Source organism: Coturnix japonica, chromosome 25, assembly GCF_001577835.2.
Source record: "Coturnix japonica isolate 7356 chromosome 25, Coturnix japonica 2.1, whole genome shotgun sequence".
In the NCBI taxonomy this organism is placed as follows: Eukaryota; Metazoa; Chordata; class Aves; order Galliformes; family Phasianidae; genus Coturnix; species Coturnix japonica.
The window spans coordinates 1,421,731-1,444,252 of record NC_029540.1 but is presented as its reverse complement, the minus strand read 5'-3'; the positions used below and the strand labels follow the sequence as shown (position 1 = coordinate 1,444,252).

The following is a 22,522-nucleotide window of genomic DNA, read 5'->3' as shown; positions in this document are numbered from 1 at the left end:
GGCTCAGCCATCATTGAGACCCCCCCCAGCCCCATATAGAGTCCATTATGATGGGGAACAACCCCCGGTGCCATCCGGTTCTTGTGGGTCCAACAGTTACAAAAGGGAGTTTGGTCCTAAAACGGCGCCGGGTTCTGTACAATGTGGGTTTAGTTGGGGGGGGGGTATCAACCATCATTGGCAGCCACCAGCTGTCCCATGCCCTCACGGACGTACACGGATTGAATCTCCTTGGTCTTCAAGCAGAAATCACAGGCCCAAACAGCGGAGGCTTCGGTGGTGAGCAGCCCGTAGGCGTTCTCCGTCATCCCCGTGCATTCCCGGTGGAACCATTTCTGACACGAGGCCTCACATAGGATGGCATCCTGGTCATCGTTCACCTCGTTACGACAAGCCCCACATGGATAAACTAAACCAGGGGGGGGTTGGTGCCCAGAGCTGGTTGCTGCCTTATTGGGGGGTGGGAGGCTGTTGGCTTCGGGGGTGCCACCACCACGGTTGGTGTTAGTGGGGGCAAAGCTGGGTTGAGCCCCGTTAACGGCAGCGGGGGAACCCGAGTGCTGCTCAGGGGGGAAGGTGCTGGGTGGGGGGTTGAGGTTTTTACCCCCTTCCTCTCCACCAGAGGGGAAACCGGGATCTGCCCCAGGGAAAGGGCTGGTGTTGGGGGGTAGGGGGGGCATGTTCTGCCCTGGCCGCTGCATGGGGGACTGTCCAAAGAGGTTGTTGGGCTGGTTGAAGCGCTGAGCCATTGCTGGCCCACCGGGGGGGTTCAGAGCCGGCCCGGGGCCCATGTCCCCCCCTCGAGGAGGCTGCCCCATAGTGGGGGACATCATAGGCCCGAAGCCCCCGACGGGGCCTTGCATCAGCTGCCCCGTAGGAGGGCTGAAGTTCTGTCCGAGGGGGGGGGGCTGGTTGAACGGCTGCCCGGGGAAACTCATCCCCCCGGGTTGAACGTAACCGGGGTTTTGTGGGGGCATCCCAAAAGCCGGCCCCATCTGCCCGGGTGCGAATGGAGGGGGCTGCCTCCTCATGGGCTGAGGACCCCCACCGTAACCGGGGGGCACCTGAGGCGCCATTCCCCCCCCCTGCATCCGGAAGCCACCGAAAGGAACGGGGCTACCGAGGAACGGGGAGGAGGCGGAACCGACTTTAGGAGCCCCGAAATCATCCTCAAACGGGTTGGAAGCCACCAAATGATCCACCATAGGGGTGGGAGGGGGGGCGAACTCCGACAGGTGGGAATAGGCCGGACCCTGCGGGGAAACGGGGCCGGTTAGAACCATTAGAACCATGGTACCGGTTAGAACCACGGTACCGGTTAGAACCACGGTGACCGGTTAGAACCACGGTCCCGGTTAGAACCGAGGTGACCGGTTAGAACCGAGGTCCCAGTTAGAACCACGGTCCCGGTTAGAACCACGGTGACCGGTTAGAACCACGGTACCAGTTAGAACCACGGTGACCGGTTAGAACCACGGTCCCGGTTAGAACCGAGGTCCCGGTTAGAACCACGGTACCGGTTAGAACCATGGTGACCGGTTAGAACCACGGTGACCAGTTAGAACCGAGGTCCCGGTTAGAACCACGGTGACCGGTTAGAACCACGGTCCCGGTTAGAACCGAGGTCCCGGTTAGAACCGAGGTCCCGGTTAGAACCACGGTACCGGTTAGAACCGCCGGTCCCGGTACCGGCCTCGGTTCGGGTGGGCCCGGATCTCGCTGTCCCGTACCTGAGTGTTGGATTTCCGCCGCTTCTTCTCGGGGCTCTTCATCTGCAGACCTAAAGGGAGACGTGCGGCCTAGTCAGCTCCGGTGCATCCTCCGCTCCATCCCGCCCGTTCCCGTCTCCCGTTCTCACCTGCCTTCCCCTGTTTCCGACCGGGTCCGCCCACGGCGGAGCTGCCCGCGGGGTGTGGGGGCCCCGGGGGGAGCGGCGGGGCCGGGACGCCTCCCTCCAGCTTCTCTCCGTGTGGGGCCGCCATGGCCCCTCACAGCCGGCGCGGCGCCATGACACCGCCGCGGCTCCTTCGCACGGCGAGCCGGAAGCGGAAGTCACTCTGAGACCGGAAGTCACTCTGGGAGCGGAAGTTACTCCGGGACCGGATGTTACTCCGGGACCGGATGTTACTCAGGGACCAATCGCTGCGCGAGGGGCGGGGCGTGGGGCGAACCATGTGCGCGGGGCGGGTGGGGGGAAGAGGTGGGAGAACACGGAGCGACGCCGCCGGCGGCGGGAGTAAGATACCACGTTCAGGGTGTTGGCGGTAGGGAGGGATGAACGCGCTTTAGGGGCGGGGAGAACAGAAGAAAACCATGTTAGGGGGCGGGGAGGATGAACCATGGAGGGCTCAGGGGGAGAATCAAAATCTATCGGGGAGAAGGAACCACAGTTAGGGCGGGGGGGTAGAAACCACGTTAGGGGTTCAGGGGGGGAGAACCATGTGGAAGGGGGCTTAGGGGGGAGGAAGGAAGAAACACGTTAGGGTGCGTCGGTGGGGAGGAAAAAGGAAGGAACCATGGGAGCGGGCTCAGGGGGGAGGGAGAACCAGATGGGAGGGGGCTCGGGGGGGGGGAAGGGACCAGGGGAGGGGCTCAGGGGGATGAACCCACCGAGGGGTTCAGGGGTGGAGGAGGAACATGGGAGGCGCCTCGGGGGGCAGAGAGGAAGAAACCACTTTTAGAGGGGGGGGGCGGGAAGAACCACGTTAGTGTCTTAGGGGGGAGGAAAACCATAGGGAGGCTGTCTCAGGAGAGGAGGGAGGAAAAGAAAACCACAGTTGGGGGTGGGGGAGGAGGGAACCAATGGGACGGGGTCAGGGGGGTAGGAGGAACCTATGAAGGGGGTCGGGGGGGGGTCGGGGGGGGAGGAACCGAGGGAGGAGGGCTCTGGGGGGAGGAAACCATGGGCAGGGAGGGCTCAGGCTGGAGAAACCATTTGGGAGGGGGCTCTGGACGAGGGGGAGGAACCAGGGGGAGGCGGGACCAGGGGGGAGGAAGGAAGAAACCACGTTAGGGGGGCTCAGGGGGGAGGGAGGAACCATGGGGAGGGGGCTCAGGGGGGAGGGGTCCCGGCCGCCACCCCCTTAGGTTCTCAACCCGCCCCTTCCCCAACACAGCAGCCGCATCGTAAAGAAATACCAACTTTAATACGAACCGCCGGATCCTTTGGTTATAGCGGGGCCGGGGCTGGGCTGCGCTTTGGCTTCGGGGGGGGGTCGAGGTGCATGCAGTGGGGACCCGGCCAGCTCCGGCTTTAAGGGAGGTGCCCGAGAAGGGGCTTGGCAGGACCTGGAGGGCATGAAGGAGCTGGCAGCCCCCCCACCCCAGCCCGGCTGCATTGCATATATGTGTGGGACCTGCGGGGTCAAGGCACAGTTACACATAAAGTGATCGGGTACATTCGGTGCGCGGCCGGCCGGGCCTTGTTTGTGCTTGGGGAGCAGAGCGCAGGGCACAGCCCTGGGTGAGCCCCCCCCACTCCATCCCCCCCACCCCAACCCCTCGGGGCTGGTGCTGCTCATGGGATGAAGCCTGGCCACCCCCAGTTCCAACCAGGCTGGAGCAGAACCCGGCCCTGGGCTGGTGCCCCCCAGTGCTGACACCGTATGGGGCCGGGATTTGGTATGAGCTGAGCAAAAGGCTGGAGCTGGGAGGAGAGGAGGGGGCTTTGGCACTACCAGCCCCCCGGCCCCACAGGCAGCTCACACCACGCTGCCTGCAGCCCAGGGCTGCCAGCTTCGTGTGGTGGTGGTGGGAGGGTGAGGACCATCCCCAAGGCAGTCCACGCTCAGCCCCGGCTGAGTCCAGGTGCTCCCCAGGGTGGGAAGCAGGGCTGGGGGGTGTGGGGGGGTGCGCACCGAGGCCCCCCTGGAGCTCACAGTCTCCTTTCCACTGGCTGCTGCAGGCACATCTCGCTGCCAGCTGAGATGATGGGCAGGTGATTGTCCATATGGTAGCTGATGAGGTGGCTGACGCTCTCAAAACGATGATCTTTTGTCCGGACCTGCAGGGAATAGGGAACTCAAGAGGCTGCAGATACACCCAGGAGTCCCCTCTATGCTTTACCAGGCCTCCTCCATCCCCTAAGCCAGCCCGGAGGTGTCCCCAAGGTGGGGTTGTGGGGAGATGTAGGGCCCCCCAAGCTTTGGGGTTATAGAGACTCACCACTCCTTCGGGGTCGACGAGCAGCAGGTGCTTGGGCTGCCCACCCTGCAGGCCGGTCAGCACGTACTGCCCCGGGGTGGTGATGCTGTCCCTCACCAGGAAATCTCCATTCACCTTCAGCAGTTTCTCAGCCTCTTTGCGGTTCATCTTCCTGTGATACCACGGTTCCCTCCTCAGCTGCTCCTCCATGGAGGCCACAACTTGGGCAGGAGGAACGGTCACGGGCACAGACTGGGGGGCACGAAGGGCATCTTCAAATGGCTCTGCAGGAGAAAAGGAAGGGGCTCCATCACACACCCAGCACAGAGTGCACAGCCTGCAGCTGCTGTCCCCACTCACTCATGTCGAAGAGGTCTCGCTGGGCGCTGCCGTTGGCTGTTGCAGGGCTGCCTGCAGCTGCTGCTTGGCGTGTCTTGTCCACGTTCTGCACGTTCACATAAGATGGGTCATCAAATAGGTCCGTACGGCCGGACGCACCCGCTGCAGGTGGGTATTTCTCTCTTCCTGCTGCACAAAGCGCTGTGGTCAGCAGCGCTCCGGCACCAGCACTTATTGCTGGAGCACTTTGGGACCAGGAAAGCCTATGGGGACCAGCCACATCCATCACATTACCTTGAGCGGGACCGTGCTGCTTCCTGGGGTCAAATTCCCCACCAGACGTCTGGCCAACAGGCTGTAGAGAGGCACATGGTGAGACCAAAAGACCTTGCTGTACTCTTACCCCTCCCCAAACCCCAGTATGGACTGCCAGAGGTGCTGGACAGAAGCGTGGTGTGGATTTTGTGCAGCCCACAGCCCCATTGGGGTCCTTGCATCTCCCCTATATAGCAGAACCTCCCCAGCAGCCCCTTGCAGACACGCTCAGCGCCTTACCAGTGTGGCCCCCAGGTGATTGGGGGTCTGCGCAGCTCCATCCCGCAGCCGCATGTCCACGACCCCCCCTATAGGAGGCTCCTTGCCAGGGAAGTCGTTGTAGTACTGGTGATCTGGGGCAGGCTCCTCCTCTTCCTCATCCCAGGCTGAACCATCAAACCCTGCCATCCTGGAAGGGAACAACACACAGCTGAACAGCTGACAGCAGCCAGGCCTGCATCCCCTCCCAGCACCAATAGACCTCATGGACCCCCATCTCTCCCTTCTCTTACCTGTCGTGGGGTGTCACCAGCTTCGGGGGGTTCTTTAGGTACTGCTTGAAGCGCAGCTCAAAGGCTTGTCCAATTGTGCTGATCACATCCTGGGCCAAGCCCTCAGGGCACTCCAGGATATGGCAGGCTGGGAAGGGAACAGCGAGATGAGAGCAGGATTAAATCCTACACCCCCTGATCCCACCCTGTGCACCCCAGAGATTCCCTGCAGGGACCCAATCCCTCTCTGAGCTGCACCCAAAATGGGGCTCTTGCAATTCCAGCCTCACCTCTCTGGTTGACGGGGTCTTTGGCAACGTAGGCGACGTACTCAGCTGTGTCCTGTGGGAGAGAGTGGTGATGAGCCAGGGCTGCTCAGTGCCCAAGACTTAGGGGAGAAGGCAGGAGAGGCTCTGATCCCCAGCACAGGGTAGGATGTGCTGGTTGGGGAACCTCTGTAACTCACCGGGTCACCCCCAGAAGCGAAGGAGATGGACTGCATGTGATGGTTGGCAATGATCTGAAAGGTAGAAGCACTGTTAGGTGCAGCTCCTCAGTGCCCACCCTAGCACTGGCCCAGTGTGGGGATAACAAACTTCAGGAGCCCTGGTTATGAGCCATAGGCAACCAGAGGAAGGGCTGAGACACCAGCAGAGCTACTGAGACTAAAAGACATCCAAGGCTGAGGGACTTGGGTCTCAAGGTCCAGAGCACAGATCCCACAAGGCATTCAGGGCATTGCTCAGATCCCTTTGCTACCAGGAATGGATGGGGTGGAACATGCTGGACCAGGAGATGAGCACTCAGCAGGAAACACAGATAAACCACACATCCCCAGGGAGAATGGGAACACCCCCAGCAGGGCCTGAAGGGGATGCATGGATCTCTGCTTGTTTGAAGGCAGCAGTGCAGCCCACAGCAGCTTCCCTCTCTCACCTGCTTACAGTCAGAGGCCATGAGGTTGAGGCTGCTGGTGGAGATGGTCAGGGTGATGGGCATGCCGGCGAACTTCAGGTTGCTCTTGCCCAGGATGGAGTTCAGAGAGCGGCCACAGGGCTGGGGGAGAACAGCAGCATTAGGCAACTCATCACCACCACCACTCCATGCTGAGCCATGGGGGCAATCAGAGCCCCTAAGCACTGCTGGCTGGGTTGAGATCCAGCCCTCAAATTGCTCCCATCAGCAGCTTCCCAAGTCCAGCCTCACCTTCCTCCTCCTCACTGCTCCCTTGGCACCAGGTACAGCCTCACACACCAGGCCAATGGCCTCCCTGCATGGAGCAAAGCAAAGCGTCAGCCTGGGGGTCCCTGTTGTCCCCTCCTGCATCAGCACAGGGACAAAGCTCTGCTATCAATGCCATATTTATGGGGCACCGCTGGGCAGAGGACACGAGGAGCAGTGCAGAAGGGACAGGGTTAAGCATGGAACAAAAGGGAAGCCCTCAGGCAGTGCAGGCTGATTCCCAGACCCGGCAGGGACAGGGGAAGAGCGAGCTGTTAATATTTGATGCAGCTGCAGGAGTGCTTCCTGCCTGACCGAGCTCATTGACAGGCTCATCGATCTCCTGGCAGTTTCCTCCATGGCTGCAGACAGCCTGGTTCCACTTCCACACCCACCCTGGGCAGCCCCAAGCCCCCAACACAACCCCAGGGCTCACCTGGTGACCTGAGTCCTTGTGTTGAAATCCAAAGCCCTCATGGACTGAAGGACTTCTACGCAGCCCATGTACTATGGAGGAGAGCAGGGTCAGCATCGGGCTTGGCTCGCTTTGACTCCCCCACCTCCCCATGGCAGCCCATAAGCAAAGAGGGGACAGGTCCCCACACTGTGCTGTTCACCTCCACCCACAACGAGCCCCCCCCCAAAGCCCACTCCCACCCCATAGAGACACCCCAGCACTCACCCTGACATGGTAGGAGACCCCAGGCCCCATGACTTTATCATCTGGGTGCAGCCAGCCCCGCGTGGGCTTATTGACAAAGCTGCCGTGGCGGGTCCATTCATCACCACCCAGCTGGCCGCCTTCCACCCGCGTCCTCTTCGCACAGCTCAGCTTGTTCATATCCTGGGAACAGACAGTGACAGGTCCTACTGAGTTAGTGCTGGCTGTTCCCCCTGGTGTCGGTGTGAGCGTCCCGGTTAGGACGGGTTGCCCTGAGCTCCCAGTATCTTTAAGGCTGCCGGTCGATGAGCCCCGTAGGCTGAGCAGGTTGGCGGGGTTGGAGAGCTTCAGGTTGGCCATTTTAGGGAAGAAAGAGCAGAGGGTGGTGGGGCTGTCCTCAGATTCGGATGAGAGCTCCCCGAGAGGCAGCATGGGGCTGAGGGAGGAGGATGACAGCGAGCCAGGCAGTGACCGAATGCCTTCAAGGGATTCCACAGGGGACACTGGGGTCCCCAAGGCTCCCACAGCCTCCTCCAGGGAGGAGACAGACTCGTTCCGCAGGTGGCTGTATTTGCTCTTCTGCAGGAGATCCATTGTGGAAAGAGGAGAGAAGGGCTGGAGCATGCCCACCCCTCACAGCAACCCCATAGAGCGCCTACAGCCTCCTGGAGTCCTCCCCCATGTACAGGTTAAGGTTGAACTCCATGCCAGGCACCCTCCAGCCCCTCATGGCTCACGAGGAGAACCAGCTCCACGCAGTCCCAGCAGATCGATAGCAACCAGCGTCAGCGATCCGGATAGATGGGCAGCAAGCCCCGCTCCCGGTGCACCCGGTGATGGGGGGGTCTCAGCACACCCAGCACACAGCTGGGAGGTCCTCAAGCCCCACTGCCCCTCTCTGCACCCACGACGAATCCCATTGTCTTCAGCAGGGGCTCAGCATGGCCCCTTTTGCCCCATAAACGAGTCCCAAACCGCTGCCCCTCCGGCTTGCTCTCCAGCCCCTGCTCTCTCCTCCTCGCAAGCGGTTGCCAGCAGCTCAGAGGAAATGAAAAGCATGAATATTTAAAGCCCTGAGACAAGGCAGCCACAGAGCACGGCCGAGCCCTGCCCAGCCTTGCTCAGAGCACGGTCCAGAAGCGAACAAGGTCCTTCTGTAGCAGCCGGTGCTACGCGAGCCACGTGCCGACAGCGAGAAGATGCTGTTGGCTCTCCGGGATCGATGGGGTGGGGAGCGACGCCTGAAGCCAAAGGGGGAACGCGATGCCAGAGGGATGCAGGGATGTCCAGCACAGCTCCAGGATGGTACAGGAGGAGGAGAGCGGCCAAAAGGAGGATACAGGTGGGTGTAAAGAGGGAGAAGCCGGGCTCAGCTGTGGAGCCGCCGGGAGCCGATGATGGTTGTTGCTTCCCGCATCCCGGCTCCTCCCGGAGGGGAAGAAGGGGCTGCCGCTGATCGGAAGGGCTGTGCTGACTCACAGGCGGAGGAGAAGGATCTGCTGTGCTGTGAGGGGATGGGGAAGCAACGCAGGAGGGGCTCAGAGGGAGGGGTGGGGACCCGGCGAGGATCTGGAGCAGAAAAATCAAGGTCACGGGCGGAGCTAGAGGGAGCTGGGGAAAAGCCAGAGCGTGTTGATGGCGCCAGGGTAAATCTCACCCATTTCCAAAGCTAGGAGAAACCCCAGTTTTCTAATGGGGGGCAATGGGGCAAGTCTGCCCCCTCCTCGTTCCTTCCCACCTGATGCAAACCAGCAATGGGGACCTCAGAGATCCCCCTTCAGCCCTTTGGAATAAGCTTTAAGGCCCCTTCTAACCCAAGCTGTTCCATGCTTCTCCTACCCCCCTCCCCCCCAACAAAGGGGGTCTCTGGGCCCCTCTGACCCACCTGCAGGCCAGGGCACCCCCATAGAACCCTACACCGAGCTGAACTCAAGGCAAATCCAGCCCAAGGGAAGGGCTCATCCAGCTCAGCCCCAACAGTGGAACCTCCTGCCCCGCTTCCCAAACGTTGGCATGAAGCCACAGAGACAGGGAAATGGAGGCAGGGAATAGGCTGGAAATAGCTGGGATCCCACACGATGTGGGGGCTCCGATGCCAACGGGTCCCACAGCCCCATCAACCCCCACCTTGGTGCTGCAGGAACAGTCCCACGATGTGCTCTGTTACCCCCCGAGGGCCCCACGGCAGCTCAGTGCCATGACCTTCCCATGGCCAGCAGTAAGATGGATCTGAAGAAAGGCAGGAAACCCGGGGCCGGGGAGCCAGGAAGCAGAGACCCGCCAGCCCTGCTCTGCTGGGCGGCGTTGGGGAGGCTCAAGGCAGCGTGTTTGCCCCCATAGGACCTAATTGGCTTGTACATATGGGGCTGGGGGTCCCACCTGGCACAGCATCCCCTGCATAAAGGCTTGCAGGCATCTGCAAACAGGGGCTGTCTGTTACCTAAGATAAAGGGGCAAGGGGTCTTTTGGACCCCAGCCCAGATGGGAAGCAGGGAGCAGCAATTCCCGGCACACACAGTGCCCCGAGCTGTGCCCGTTTCTCACAGAGCTCTGTTTCTACAAAACAGAATCACTCTTGATTTTATCACAACCTCCTGCATTGAAAGCTGAAGCCAGACAGCTCACACACATCCCCCCCCCAACAGCACTGGCTGGGAATGAGGCACGTCAGCACAACCAGATTCAACTGCCACAGCTCCAGAGCCCACCCCAATAATCACAGCCCCTTACCCAGGGGTCACAGAGCACCAAAGGCAAAGCAAGACGTGCTCAGCCCCATAGATTCGGGTCCTGCAACCCCTAAGCAGCACCCAGCAGCCCCTTGTCTCACCAGACAGGCTGGCACTGCACTCCCAGCCCTGCAGCAGAGCAGCTCCTCATGCCTGGAAGCTGAGGCTCAACCAGATCCTGCTTATATGCAGGACACAGGGACGCCGTGTGCTTGTGGGTGACCTCGTACACAGCCAAAGGGATGAGGAACAGAGAGGGGTTGATATAGCACAGCAAACAGAGCTGTGCCCACCGCCTTGCTTTGGAGGATCCTATGTTTCCCCCCAGGCTCTGCTTGCAGCCCTGCCATCCTCCCAGGAAACACAAAGCAGGAGCTGAGTCAGAGAGCTGGAACACGCGAGTGGTTTGGCAAGTAATCGCGGCGAGGAGCACGCAGGCAACGGGGGCTGCCACACGTACACAGCTTGGCTGCATACAGAGGGCAGGAGACCCCTATGTCCTAAGATAGGGAGATGGAGCCTGTCCCGTGCCCTGTCCTCCTGCAGCACGGCATGGAGAGCAAAGAGAAAGGCTGAGAGCCAGCCAAGAGCTGGATTTTCCCTTCAACACCACTACAACAACGTCACATGGCGGCGATGCTTTCCTGTCTGCAACCTCTCTGAACGTCCCAGCAGCCTCCTTGGAATGGGGGCAGGGGAAAACCAGCAGAGGAGGCCTGGAATTGAGGCTGGCCCTGGTGGTGAAGGGGGAAGGGGGGAGGCAGGATCCGCCACCGAAGCCAACTAACCCTTCCACCGAAGTCCCGAGCGCTGGCCGGCCTTACCACGTACTCCATCGCCGGTGGAGGGCAGGGAACAAACACTCAGCCCTTCTGGTCTGGCAGCCCAACCTGCGGTTCAGGGACAAACAGTGAGTTAGCCAGCCCTACAGAGCAGGGCTTCTCACTGAATGCAGGTAGATAGGGGCAAAGAGACCAGGGCATAGCTCCTTCTTAACATCCCTGTGCTGGGAAGGATGGTGTTGGGATGCTGAGAGCACGGGGATAAGCTGGAGTCAGGGCTCAGATCTTGCCTGCAGGCAAATGGTGTCGGCAACCACCTGTTGGCTGTACCCTGAAGCAAAAGGACCTCGATTACAGTCACTCTGTGACCTGAAATAAGCACCAGTGCCCTGTAGATGTCAGGACCCAAAAATAGAGGGCAAGAAAGGAGAGAGAAGAGGTGCTCAGACATAGAGGAGCACTCTGCTCCTGCCCACACCACCACCCCCCCCCCCAAGGCTGGCACCTACTGCCATAAAGGACACACAAAGTCCCCAGGGAGGAGCCAGGATGTGGCCGCAGGAGCGTGTGAAACGGATCCTGGTGTTAAGGAAGGAGAGGTGGAAAAGGGGCCACGGAAGGGCAGACGTGAGCAGAGCCAGGAGGGGCAGGAAGCTCTGAGAGAAGGGCAGCGGTGAAAGGAAAACACAGCCAGCAAAGCAGGAGCACAATGAGAACCCCTGCCCTCCCCAGCCAACACTGCGCCGCTCCCACCCTCACCATGGAGCCGCTCGGGGCCGGGTCAGTCAAGCAGATCAGGCCAACAAACACGATTTACTTCCTTGCAGCAATCATAAGTCCTTATCTGGGGCCTGCAAAGCCAACGCCGGAGCCCAGGCGGGCGCTAATGAGATTAGCCCAGGGGGCAGTGAGATAAGAGGGGCTGTTTGGCAGCCGCAGCCCCATCCTGGGCAGGGCCAGGCAATGAGCAACAGCAGCAGGTCACTGACTGCAGAGGAAGTGCAGAAATGACGAGGCCCTTTGGACTCTGGGGCTGAGGTTAGAGGACAGCACTGTGCTAAAAGCCAGCAGGAGGGGAAGGGGATGGGTTTGAACGGCCACAATGCTGTGCTCATTGTACACAGCCATAAAACAGCCATAAGTGAGTGGCATTGCATTGCATAGCCAGGTAATACAGGGCCCTCCTGGTGAGGCTGCAGCACCAGCAGGGCCATAACCTGACCTCAGCATGGCCTCCACAGCACCCAGTTGCAGCCCCTGATGCCCAAGGGTGCTGCTTTAGGTTCTCCCTACCCCAAAGGGTCGCAGTGTGGTTGCAAAGCTGCTTATCCCCAACTCTTTGCTCTGATAGGAAGTGGCAGCACAGAATCACAGAATGACCCGGGTTGGAAGGGACCTCAAGGATCATGTAGTTCCAACCCCCCTGCCTGGCAGGGCCACCAAACATACACATTTACTAGATCAGGTTGCCCAGGAGACCCCATAGATCCCCATAGACCCCACAGATCCCCATAGATCAGGTTGCCCATGGCCCTGTCCAACCTGGTCTTTAACACCTCCAAGGACGGGGCATCCACAACCTCCCTGGGCAGCCTGTTCCAGGGCCTAACCCATTGATATGGAGATCCATGGGGACCCATTGACATGGAGATCTATGGGGACCCATTGACACAGAGATCCATGGGACCCATTGACACGGAGATCCATGGGACCAATTGACACAGAGATCCATGGGACCCATTGACACGGAGATCCATGGGACCCACTGACATGGAGATCCATGGGACCCACTGACATGGAGATCCATGGGACCCACTGACATGGAGATCCATTGGGACCCACTGACATGGAGATCCATGGGGACCCATTGACACAGAGATCCATGGGACCCATTGACACAGAGATCCATGGGACCCATTGACACGGAGATCCATGGCACCCATTGACATGGAGATCCATGGGACACCCATTGACATGGAGATCCATGGGACCCCACTGACATAGAGATCCATGGCACCCATTGACATAGAGATCCATGGCACCCATTGACACGGAGATCCATGGGACCCATTGACACGGAGATCCATGGGACACCCATTGACATGGAGATCCATGGGACCCATTGACATAGAGATCCATGGGACACCCATTCACATAGAGATCCATGTGACCCATTGACACAGAGATCCATGGGATCCATTGACATAGAGATCCATGGGATCTATTGACATAGAGATCCATGGGACCCATTGACATGGAGATCCATTGGGACCCATTGACATGGAGATCCATTGACATAGAGATCCATGGGACCCATTGACATAGAGACCCAGGAACAGCCCATGACGGACAGACATCCATCTGACAGACATCCATTGAAGCCTCAAAGCCGGTGTTTACCCACGGTAACCGGTTCTTTACCCCACTCGGTGCCGGTCCATCTCCGTTATGAGCTCCCCAATTACTATTAGCATTACTAATAGCCCCGGTTACCGGCAGCGGTGACACACACACCTATAACAACACTGGGAGCTCCGGGACTCCCGAACAGCATAGAGGCGATCAGCGGCTCCCCCACAAGCACCGGCAACGCTGTGACCCGTTAATACCCGTTAATATACCCGGTAATACCCGGTAATACCCGGTAATACCCGGTAATACACCCGGTAATACCGGGACCGGACATCCCGGAAGCGCCGTTTCCCATCTCATAACACATAACCCCCGCCATGTTCGGGTTCAACCCAACAACACCGGAAGCTCCACACGACCTCAAGTTGCGGCCTACCCCCACAAACCGGGGCCTACGGAACCACCGGGAACCCCCTAAAGGCCCGGACCGCTCCCACAGGCCCTACAGGCCTCATTACAGCCCCATATGAGGCCCACCCGACCTAAGATGACCCACATGCTCACCGGGGCACCATGGGTCTCACGCCGGTCTCCTCCGGTCCCGGCGGCCTCAGCTCCCAGCACCGAGCGCCCCTCCCCCCGCCACGCCGCCACTCACTTCCGGTCCACGCCCCCCGTCACGTGACGCAAGAACCCTAAAGGAGAATGGGGGGGGGTTGGTGAAAGGGCGTGTCTCTTAGAGCAATCAACCAATCAGCGCGCGAATCGTTAAGCCCGCCTTCTGGGAGCTGACCAATGAGAGCGCGGGGCGGCGGCGTTTGAAAGCACCGTTGAGGGGAACCGGAAGTGGAGGTGGGGGAGGGGGGAAGCAACGGCCGCCGTGGGGTTGAGGAGAGGGGGCGAGGTGGGGGCTGCCGGGAAAGGGGCGGACCGGGAACGGGCGGCAATGGCTCACAAGGAGATCTACTACTCCGACAAGTACTTTGACGAGCAATACGAGTACCGGTGAGGATGATGGGGGGGGGGAATGGGGTTGTTGTTTGATGGGGGGGGGGGTTTGGGTGGGGGGGGCACCGGGTTTGGGCCTAGGCCTGAGGGGGGGGGGGGGAATGGGCCTAGGCCTGAGGGGGGGGGGGGGGGAGCTGGGTCTAGGCCTGAAGAGGGAGGGGGGGCTCCGGGTCTAGGCCTGATGGGGGGGGGGGCACCGGGTTTGGGCCTAGGCCTGAGGTGGGGGGGGGGTAATGGGCCTGGGCCTGATGGGGGGGCACCGGGTTTGGGCCTGAGTGGGGTGGGGGGCACTAGGTCTAGGCCTGAAGGAGGGGGGGGCAAGGGGAGGGAGGGGAGGGAGGGGGGGGTTCCGGGTCTGGGGCCTGATGGTGGGGGGGGGGGAATAGGTTTTGGCCTGGGCCTGATGTGGGGGGGGGGGGGGGGGCACTGGGTCTAGACCTGAAGGGGGAGGGGAGGCGCCGGGTCTAAGCCGAGGGGGGGAGGGAAAGAAGGGAGGGGAGCTCCGGGTTTGGGCCTGATGGGGGCACCGGGTTTGGGTCTGACGGGGGGAGATAGGGTTTGGGCCTGAAGGGGTTGGGGGTAATGGCCTAGGCCTGATGCGGGCTGGGGGGGCTCCGGGTTTGGGCCTAGGCTTGATCGTGGGGGGGGGGCATCGGGTCTGAGTCTGGACCTGAAGAGGGAGGGAAGGGGGACAAGGTTTGCTCCTGAATGGGGAGGGGGCTGCACTGGGTCTGAGCCCGAAGGGGGAGGAGTGTGGGGGGACAGGGACAAGGTCTGGGCGTGATGGGGGGGCACCGGGTCTGAGCCTAGGACTGAAGGGGGAGGGGGATGGGCAGGGGTTTGGGCCTGAGGGAAGAGGAGGGGGGCACCGGGTTTGGGCCCGAAGGGGGAGGGCTGGGCACTGGGTCTGGGCTGGTGGGTGTGGGGTGGGGGTGGGTAACGGGCCTGGGCCTGGACCTGGACCTGATTGGGGGTGGGGGGTAAGCATTGGGTCAGGGCCTGTGGGCGGAGCACTGTGTCACTGCCCCTGGCTGAGCAACCCCTGTGACCACAGGCACGTGATGCTGCCCAAAGACATCGCCAAGCTGGTGCCCAAAACCCACCTGATGTCCGAATCAGAGTGGAGGAACCTGGGTGTGCAGCAGAGCCAGGGCTGGGTGCACTACATGATCCACGAGCCAGGTGAGCCCCCGTATGGCCGCCCTATGAGCCCCCGTATGGCCGCCCTATGAGCCCCATATGGCTGCCCTATGAGCCCCCTATGGCTGCCCTATGAGCCCCCTATGGTTACCCTATGAGCCCCATATGGCTGCCCTATGAGCCCCCTATGGTTACCCTATGAGCCCCATATGGCTGCCCTATGGGACGTGGGCTCCATACCCACAGCCTGGCTTGAATCTGTTCTATATCCTATATCCCCACAGAACCACACATCCTCCTTTTCCGACGGCCGCTGCCTAAGAAGCCAGAGAAGTGAGCTCTCCCCGGGTCAGCCACAGCCCTCGGCTGCCTGGGCTACAAAGCACCTTCATCATCATCATCATCATCATCATCCTCCTCTTCTTCCTCTTCTCTTACATACTCTGCTCTCAGGAGCTTCCCTGTCGGGGGCAGAGCCACTGGGTGCCCCTGATGCTCATGAACTCAGTGCTATCTGGGCACCTGCAGCGGCTCAGCCCCAGGGCACAGCGCTGCGGGGATGGGGTTCTCAAAAGCTTCAATAAAAGGATATTTGGGAGCTGCTGTGTGCTGCAATTCTGCCTTTAAGGGGGGGTGGGAGGCAGGAGGAGCTCCTGGTGCATAGCAACAGCCCTTCCCTGGGTGGTTTTGGGGGCGTGCTATTCCCTCCCCCCCCCCCTCCGTTACCCACCGCCCTATGGACCCTCCCCAACTCCCCCCCCATGGACCTTCCCAACCCCCCCCCATGGACCCTCCCCAACCCCCCCCCCATGGACCCTCCCCACCCCCCCTCCCCCATGGACCCTCTCCAACAGCCTCCCCAAGGGCCCTTCCCAACCCCACCCCCCCCATAGGACCCTCCCCAACCCCCCACTCCCCCAATGGACCCTCCCCCCCGGACCCTCCCAGCCCCCCCCATGGACCTTCCCAACCCACCCTCCCCAGCCCCCCCATTGACCTCTTCCAACCCCACCCCCCCATGGACCCCCCACCTCCCCCCATGGACCCCCCCACCTCCCCCATGGACCCTCCCACCCCCCCCACGGACCCTCCCCAACCCCCCACCACCCCCCACGGACCCTCCCCAACCCCCCCCACCCCCCCCCACGGACCGCCTCCCAACCCCCCCACCCCCCCCCATGGACCCTCCCCAACCCCCACCCCCCCCATGGACCCCTCCCACCCCCCCCCATGGACCCTTCCCAACCCCCACCCCCCCCATGGACCCCTCCCACCCCCCTCCCCCCATGGACCCTTCCCAACCCCCCCCCCCCCGGTGCACAACGACCCAAAACCCCCAGGGAAGGGCTGTTGCTATGCACCAGGAGCTCCTCCTGCCCTCCCACCCCCCCTTAAAGGCAGAAATTGCAGCACACAGCAGCTCCAATATCCTTTTATTGAAGCTTTTGAGAACCCCATCCCCGCAGCGCTGTGCCCTGGGGCTGAGCCGCTGCAGGTGCCCAGATAGCAACTGAGTTCATGAGCATCAGGGGCACCCAGTGGCTCTGCCCCGACAGGGAAGCTCCTGAGCGCAGAGTATGTAAGAGAAGAGGAAGAAGAGGAGGATGATGATGATGATGATGATGATGAAGGTGCTTTGTAGCCCAGGCAGCCGAGGGCTGTGGCTGACCCGGGCAGAGCTCACTTCTCTGGCTTCTTAGGCAGCGGCCGTCGGAAAAGGAGGATGTGTGGTTCTGTGGGATATAGGATATAGAACAGATTCAAGCCAGGCTGTGGGTATGGAGCCCACGTCCCATAGGGCAGCCATATGGGGCCATAGGGTAACCATAGGGGCTCATAGGCGCAGCCATATGGGGCTCATAGGGTAACCATAGGGGGCTCCATAGGGCAGCCCATGGGGGCTCATAGGGCAGCCATATGGGGCTCATAGGGCGGCCATACGGGGGCTCATAGGGCGGCCATACGGGGGCTCACCTGGCTCGTGGATCATGTAGTGCACCCGCCCTGGCTCTGCTGGCGCACACCAGGTTCCTCCACTCTGATTCGGACATCAGGTGGGTTTTGGGCACCAGCTTGGCGATGTCTTTGGGCAGCATCACGTGCCTGTGGTCACAGGGGTTGCTCAGCCAGGGGCAGTAGACACAGTGCCTCCGCCCACAGGCCCTGACCCAATGCTTACCCCCCACCCCCAATCAGGTCCAGGTCCAGGCCCAGGCCCGTTACCCACCCCACCCCACACCCACCAGCCCAGACCCAGTGCCAGCCCTCCCCCTTCGGGCCCAAACCCGGTGCCCCCCTCCTCTCCCTCAGGCCCAAACCCTGCCATCCCCCCCCCTTCAGTCCTAGGCTCAGAACCCGGTGCCCCCCCTCACGCCCAGACCTTGTCCCTGTTCCCCCCACACTCCTCCCCCTTCGGGCTCAGACCCAGTGCAGCCCCTCCCCACTTCAGGAGCAAACCTTGTCCCCCTTCCCTCCCTCTTCAGGTCCAGACTCAGACCCGATGCCCCCCCCCCACGATCAAGCCTAGGCCCAAACCCGGAGCCCCCCCAGCCGCATCAGGCCTAGGCCATTACCCCACCCCCTTCAGGCCCAAACCCTATCTCCCCCCGTCAGACCCAAACCGGTGCCCCCATCAGGCCAAACCCGGAGCTCCCCTCCCTTCTTTCCCCTCCCCCCCTCGGCTTAGGACCCGGCGCCTCCCCTCCCCCTTCAGGTCTAGACCCAGTTGCCCCCCCCCCCCCCCCCACATCAGGCCCAGGCCCAAACCTATCCCCCCCCCCCCCACCATCAGGCCCAGACCCGGAACCCCCCCCTCCCTCCCTCCCGCTCCCTTGCCCCCCCCTCCCTTCAGGCCTAGACCTAGTGCCCCCCACCCCACTCAGGCCCAAACCCGCGTGCCCCCCCCATCAGGCCCAGGCCCATTACACCCCCCCACCTCAGGCCTAGGCCAAACCCGGTGCCCCCCCCCCCATCCAGGCCTAGACCCGGAGCCCCCCCTCCCTCTTCAGGCCTCGACCCAGCTCCCCCCCCCCCCCCCTCAGCCTAGGCCCATTCCCCCCCCCCCCTCAGGCCTAGGCCCAAACCCGGTGCCCCCCCACCCAAACCCCCCCCGCCCATCAAACAACAACCCCATTCCCCCCCATCATCCTCACCGATACTCGAACTCCTCATCGTCGACTTATCGAGTAGTAGATCTGTTTGTGCGCCATTGCCGCCCGTTCCCGGTCCGCCCCTTTCCGCAGCCCCCACTCGCCCCCTCTCCTCAACCCACGGCGGCCGTTTGCTTCCCCTCCCTCCCCACCTCCCACTTCCGGTTCCCCTCAAACGGTGCTTTCAAACGCCGCCGCCCCGCGCTCTCATTGGTCAGCTTCCCAGAAGGCGGGCTTAACGATTCGCCGCGCTGGATTGGTTGATTTGCTCTAAGAGACACGCCCTTTCACCAACCCCCCCCATTCTCCTTTAGGGTTCTTGCGTCACGTGACGGGGGGCGTGGACCGGAAGTGAGTGGCGGCGTGGCGGGGGGAGGGGCGCTCGGTGCTGGAGCTGAGGCCGCCGGGACCGGAGGAGACCGGCGTGAGACCCATGGTGCCCCGGTGAGCATGTGGGTCATCTTAGGTCGGGTGGGCCTCATATGGGGCTGTAATGAGGCCTGTAGGGCCTGTGGGAGCGGTCCGGGCCTTTAGGGGTTCCCGGTGGTTCCGTAGGCCCGGTTTGTGGGGGTAGGCCGCAACTTGAGGTCGTGTGAGACTTCCGGTGTTGTTGGGTTTGAACCCGACATGGCGGGGGTTATGTGTTATGAGATGGGAAACGGCGCTTCCGGGATGTCCGGTCCGGTATTACCGGGTGTATTACCGGTATTACCGGGTAATTACGGGTATTAGCCGGGTCTATATTAACGGGTATTAACGGTCACAGCGTTGCCGGTGCTTGTGGGGGAGCCGCTGATCGCCTCTATGCTGTTCGGGAGTCCGGAGCTCCCAGTGTTGTATAGGTGTGTGTGTCCACCGCTGCCGGTAACCGGGGCTATAGTAATCCTAATAGTAATTGGGGAAGCTCATAACGGAGATGGACCGGCACCGAGTGGGGTAAAGACGGTTTACCGTGGGTAAACACCGGCTTTGAGGCTTCAATGGATGTCTGTCAGATGGATGTCTGTCCGTCATGGGCTGTTCCTGGGTCTCTATGTCAATGGGTCCCATGGATCTCTATGTCAATGGATCTCCATGTCAATGGGTCCAATGGATCTCCATGTAAATGGTCCCATGGATCTCTATGTCAATAGATCCCATGGATCTCTATGTCATGGATCCCATGGATCTCTGTGTCAATGGGTCACATGGATCTCTATGTGAATGGGTGTCCCATGGATCTCTATGTCAATGGGTCCCATGGATCTCCTGTCAATGGGTGTCCCATGGATCTCGGTGTCAATGGGTCCCATGGATCTTCCGTGTCAATGGGTGCCATGGATCTCTATGTCAATGGGTGCCATGGATCTCATGTCACGTGGGTCCATGGATCTATGTCAATGGTGTCCCATGGATCTCCATGTCAATGGGTGCCATGGATCTCGTGTCAATGGGGTCCCATGGATCTCTGTGGTCAATGGGTCCATGGATCTCTGTGTCAATGGGTCCCCATGGATCTCCATGGTCAGTGGGTCCCAATGGATCTCCATGTCAGTGGTCCCAATGGATCTCCCATGGTCAGTGGGTCCATGGATCTCCATGTCAGTGGGTCCATGGATCTCCCGTGTCAATGGGTCCCATGGATCTCTGTGTCAATTGGTTCCATGGATCTCCGTGTCAAATGGGTCCCATGGATCTCTGTGTCAAATGGGTCCCCATAGATCTCCATGTCAATGGGTCCCCATGGATCTCCATATCAATGGTTAGGCCCTGGAACAGGCTGCCCAGGGAGGTTGTGGATGCCCCGTCCTTTGGAGGTGTTAAAGACCAGGTTGGCAGGGCCATGGGCAACCTGATCTCTGGGGATCTGTGGGGTCTATGGGGATCTATGGGGTCTCCTGGGCAACCTGATCTAGTAAATGTGTATGTTTTGGTGGCCCTGCCAGGCAGGGGGGTTGGAACTACATGATCCTTGAGGTCCCTTCCAACCCGGGTCATTCTGTGATTCTGTGCTGCCACTTCCTATCAGAGCAAAGAGTTGGGGATAAGCAGCTTTGCAACCACACTGCGACCCTTTGGGGTAGGGAGAACCTAAAGCAGCACCCTTGGGCATCAGGGCTGCAACTGGGTGCTGTGGAGGCATGCTGAGGTCAGGTTTATGGCCCTGCTGGTGCTGCAGCCTCACCAGGAGGGCCCTGTTATTACCTGGCTATGCAATGCAATGCCACTCACTTATGGCTGTTTTATGGCTGTGTACAATGAGCACAGCATTGTGGCCGTTCAAACCCATCCCCTTCCCCTCCTGCTGGCTTTTAGCAGTGCTGTCCTCTAACCTCAGCCCCAGAGTCCAAAGGGCCTCGTCATTTCTGCACTTCCTCTGCAGTCAGTGACCTGCTGCTGTTGCTCATTGCCTGGCCCTGCCCAGGATGGGGCTGCGGCTGCCAAACAGCCCTCTTATCTCACTGCCCCTGGGCTAATCTCATTAGCGCCGCCTGGGCTCCGGCGTTTGGCTTTGCAGGCCCCAGATAAGGACTTATGATTGCTGCAAGGAGTAAATCGTGTTTGTTGGCCTGATCTGCTTGACTGACCCGGCCCCGACGGCCTCCATGGTGAGGGTGGGAGCGGCCGCAGTGTTGGCTGGGGAGGGCAGGGGTTCTCATTGTGCTCCTGCTTTGCTGGCTGTGTTTCCTTTCACCGCTGCCCTTCTCTCAGAGCTTCCTGCCCCTCCTGCTCTGCTCACGTCCTGGCCCTTCCGTGGCCCCTTTTCCAACCTCTCCTTCCTTAACACCAGGATCCGTTTCACACGCTTCCTGCGGCACATCCTGGCTCCTCCCTGGGGACTTTTGTGTGTCCTTTTATGGCAGTAGGTGCCGAGCCTTGGGGGGGGGGTGGTGGTGTGGGCAGGACAGAGTGCTCCTCTATGTCTGAGCACCTCTTCTCTCTCCTTTCTTGCCCTCTATTTTTGGGTCCTGACATCTACAGGGCACTGGTGCTTATTTCAGGTCACAGAGTGACTGTAATCGAGGTCCTTTTGCTCAGGGTACAGCCAACAGGTGGTTGCCGACACCATTTGCCTGCAGGCAAGATCTGAGCCCTGACTCCAGCTTATCCCGTGCTCTCAGCATCCCAACACCATCCTTCCAGCACAGGGATGTTAAGAAGGAGCTATGCCCTGGTCTCTTTGCCCCTACTCTACCTGCATTCAGTGAGAAGCCCTGCTCCTGTAGGGCTGGCTAACTCACTGTTTGTCCCTGAACCGCAGGTTGGGCTGCCAGACCAGAAGGGCTGGAGTGTTTGTTCCCTGCCCTCCACCGGCGATGGAGTACGTGGTAAAGGCCGGCCAGCGCTTCGGGGACTTCGGTGGAAGGGTTGTAGTTGGCTTCGGTGGCGGATCCCTGCCTCCCCCCTTTCCTTTCACCACCAGGGCCAGCCTCAATTCAGGCCTCCTCTGCTGGTTTTCCCCTGCCCCATTCCAAGGAGGCTGCTGGGACTGTTCAGAGAGGTTGCAGACAGGAAAGCATCGCCGCCATGTGACGTTGTTGTAGTGGTGTTGAAGGGAAAATCCAGCTCTTGGCTGGCTCTCAGCCTTTCTCTTTGCTCTCCATGCCGTGCTGCAGGAGGACAGGGCACGGGACAGGCTCCATCTCCCTATCTTTTAGGACATAGGGGTCTCCTGCCCTCTGTATGCAGCCAAGCTGTGTACGTGTGCAGCCCCGTTGCCTGCGTGCTCCTCGCCGCGATTACTTGCCAAACCCTCGCGTGTTCCAGCTCTCTGACTCAGCTCCTGCTTTGTGTTTCCTGGAGGATGGCAGGGCTGCAAGCAGAGCCTGGGGGGAAACATGTAGTCGATCCTCCAAAGCAAGGCGGTGGGCACAGCTCTGTTTGCTGTGCTATATCAACCCCTCTCTGTTCCTCATCCCTTTGGCTGTGTACGAGGTCACCCACAAGCACACGGCGTCCCTGTGTCCTGCATATAAGCAGGATCTGGTTGAGCCTCAGCTTCCAGGCATGAGGAGCTGCTCTGCTGCAGGGCTGGGAGTGCAGTGCCAGCCCTGTCTGGTGAGACAAGGGGCTGCTGGGTGCTGCTTAGGGGTTTGCAGGACCCGAATCTATGGGGCTGAGCACGTCTTGCTTTGCCTTTTGGTGCTCTGTGACCCCTGGGTAAGGGGCTGTGATTATTGGGGTGGGCTCTGGAGCTGTGGCAGTTGAATCT

At 60.7% G+C, this 22,522-nt stretch overlaps 3 protein-coding genes and 1 pseudogene across 13 annotated transcripts; 1 reads left to right on the top strand and 3 right to left on the bottom strand.

Moving 5' to 3' along the window:
* Nucleotides 1–135: 135 nt before the first annotated feature.
* PYGO2 (pygopus family PHD finger 2) lies at nucleotides 136–2,169 on the bottom strand. Its single transcript, XM_015884562.2, has 3 exons — nucleotides 1,859–2,169; nucleotides 1,731–1,780; nucleotides 136–1,253 (listed from the first exon to the last, which is right to left on the bottom strand). Exons 1-3 carry the CDS (start codon nucleotides 1,980–1,982, stop codon nucleotides 168–170), a joined length of 1,260 nt encoding a protein of 419 aa, XP_015740048.1. The 5' UTR covers nucleotides 1,983–2,169; the 3' UTR covers nucleotides 136–167.
* Nucleotides 2,170–3,127: 958 nt separating this feature from the next.
* SHC1 (SHC adaptor protein 1) lies at nucleotides 3,128–13,729 on the bottom strand. 11 transcript variants are annotated; one of them, XM_015884542.2, is made up of 14 exons: nucleotides 13,598–13,697; nucleotides 10,688–10,789; nucleotides 7,192–7,353; nucleotides 6,946–7,016; nucleotides 6,495–6,558; nucleotides 6,225–6,344; nucleotides 5,755–5,808; nucleotides 5,579–5,630; nucleotides 5,310–5,436; nucleotides 5,038–5,206; nucleotides 4,777–4,837; nucleotides 4,504–4,671; nucleotides 4,165–4,427; nucleotides 3,128–4,003 (listed from the first exon to the last, which is right to left on the bottom strand). In XM_015884542.2, the coding sequence occupies exons 2-14, from the start codon at nucleotides 10,733–10,735 to the stop codon at nucleotides 3,875–3,877; spliced, it is 1,488 nt and encodes a 495-aa protein (XP_015740028.1). In that variant the 5' UTR covers nucleotides 10,736–10,789; nucleotides 13,598–13,697; the 3' UTR covers nucleotides 3,128–3,874. The 11 variants fall into 11 exon arrangements, with proteins under 11 accessions (XP_015740028.1, XP_015740030.1, XP_015740031.1 ...); XM_015884544.2 differs by having other exon boundaries at nucleotides 10,724–10,789; XM_015884545.2 differs by lacking the exon at nucleotides 13,598–13,697 and adding an exon at nucleotides 11,441–11,878 and having other exon boundaries at nucleotides 4,504–4,668; nucleotides 10,724–10,789.
* Nucleotides 13,730–13,917: 188 nt separating this feature from the next.
* Nucleotides 13,918–15,779, top strand: LOC107324487 (cyclin-dependent kinases regulatory subunit 1). Its single transcript, XM_015884551.2, has 3 exons — nucleotides 13,918–14,038; nucleotides 15,096–15,223; nucleotides 15,466–15,779. The coding sequence occupies exons 1-3, from the start codon at nucleotides 13,980–13,982 to the stop codon at nucleotides 15,516–15,518; spliced, it is 240 nt and encodes a 79-aa protein (XP_015740037.1). The 5' UTR covers nucleotides 13,918–13,979; the 3' UTR covers nucleotides 15,519–15,779.
* Nucleotides 15,780–16,605: 826 nt separating this feature from the next.
* LOC107324476 lies at nucleotides 16,606–18,465 on the bottom strand (annotated as a pseudogene).
* Between the last annotated feature and the right edge of the window lie 4,057 nt (nucleotides 18,466–22,522).

What these genes read in the sequence shown, in the direction of transcription:
- LOC107324487 (XM_015884551.2), top strand. Translation starts at nt 13,980, where the DNA reads ATGGCTCACAAGGAGATCTACTACTCCGACAAGTACTTTGACGAGCAA. An exon ending in GACGAGCAATACGAGTACCG is followed by an intron (nt 14,039 to 15,095) that starts GTGAGGATGATG and finishes CTGTGACCACAG; the next exon opens with GCACGTGATGCTGCCCAAAG. An exon ending in CTACATGATCCACGAGCCAG is followed by an intron (nt 15,224 to 15,465) that starts GTGAGCCCCCGT and finishes ATATCCCCACAG; the next exon opens with AACCACACATCCTCCTTTTC.
- SHC1 (XM_015884539.2), bottom strand. Translation starts at nt 7,794, where the DNA reads ATGCTCCAGCCCTTCTCTCCTCTTTCCACAATGGATCTCCTGCAGAAG. An exon ending in TCGCTTCTGGGGGTGACCCG is followed by an intron (nt 5,631 to 5,754) that starts GTGAGTTACAGA and finishes TCTCTCCCACAG; the next exon opens with GACACAGCTGAGTACGTCGC. An exon ending in GCAGCACGGTCCCGCTCAAG is followed by an intron (nt 4,672 to 4,776) that starts GTAATGTGATGG and finishes CGCTTTGTGCAG; the next exon opens with CAGGAAGAGAGAAATACCCA.
- PYGO2 (XM_015884562.2), bottom strand. Translation starts at nt 1,982, where the DNA reads ATGGCGGCCCCACACGGAGAGAAGCTGGAGGGAGGCGTCCCGGCCCCG. An exon ending in TCGGAAACAGGGGAAGGCAG is followed by an intron (nt 1,781 to 1,858) that starts GTGAGAACGGGA and finishes GTCTCCCTTTAG; the next exon opens with GTCTGCAGATGAAGAGCCCC. An exon ending in GGCGGAAATCCAACACTCAG is followed by an intron (nt 1,254 to 1,730) that starts GTACGGGACAGC and finishes GTTTCCCCGCAG; the next exon opens with GGTCCGGCCTATTCCCACCT.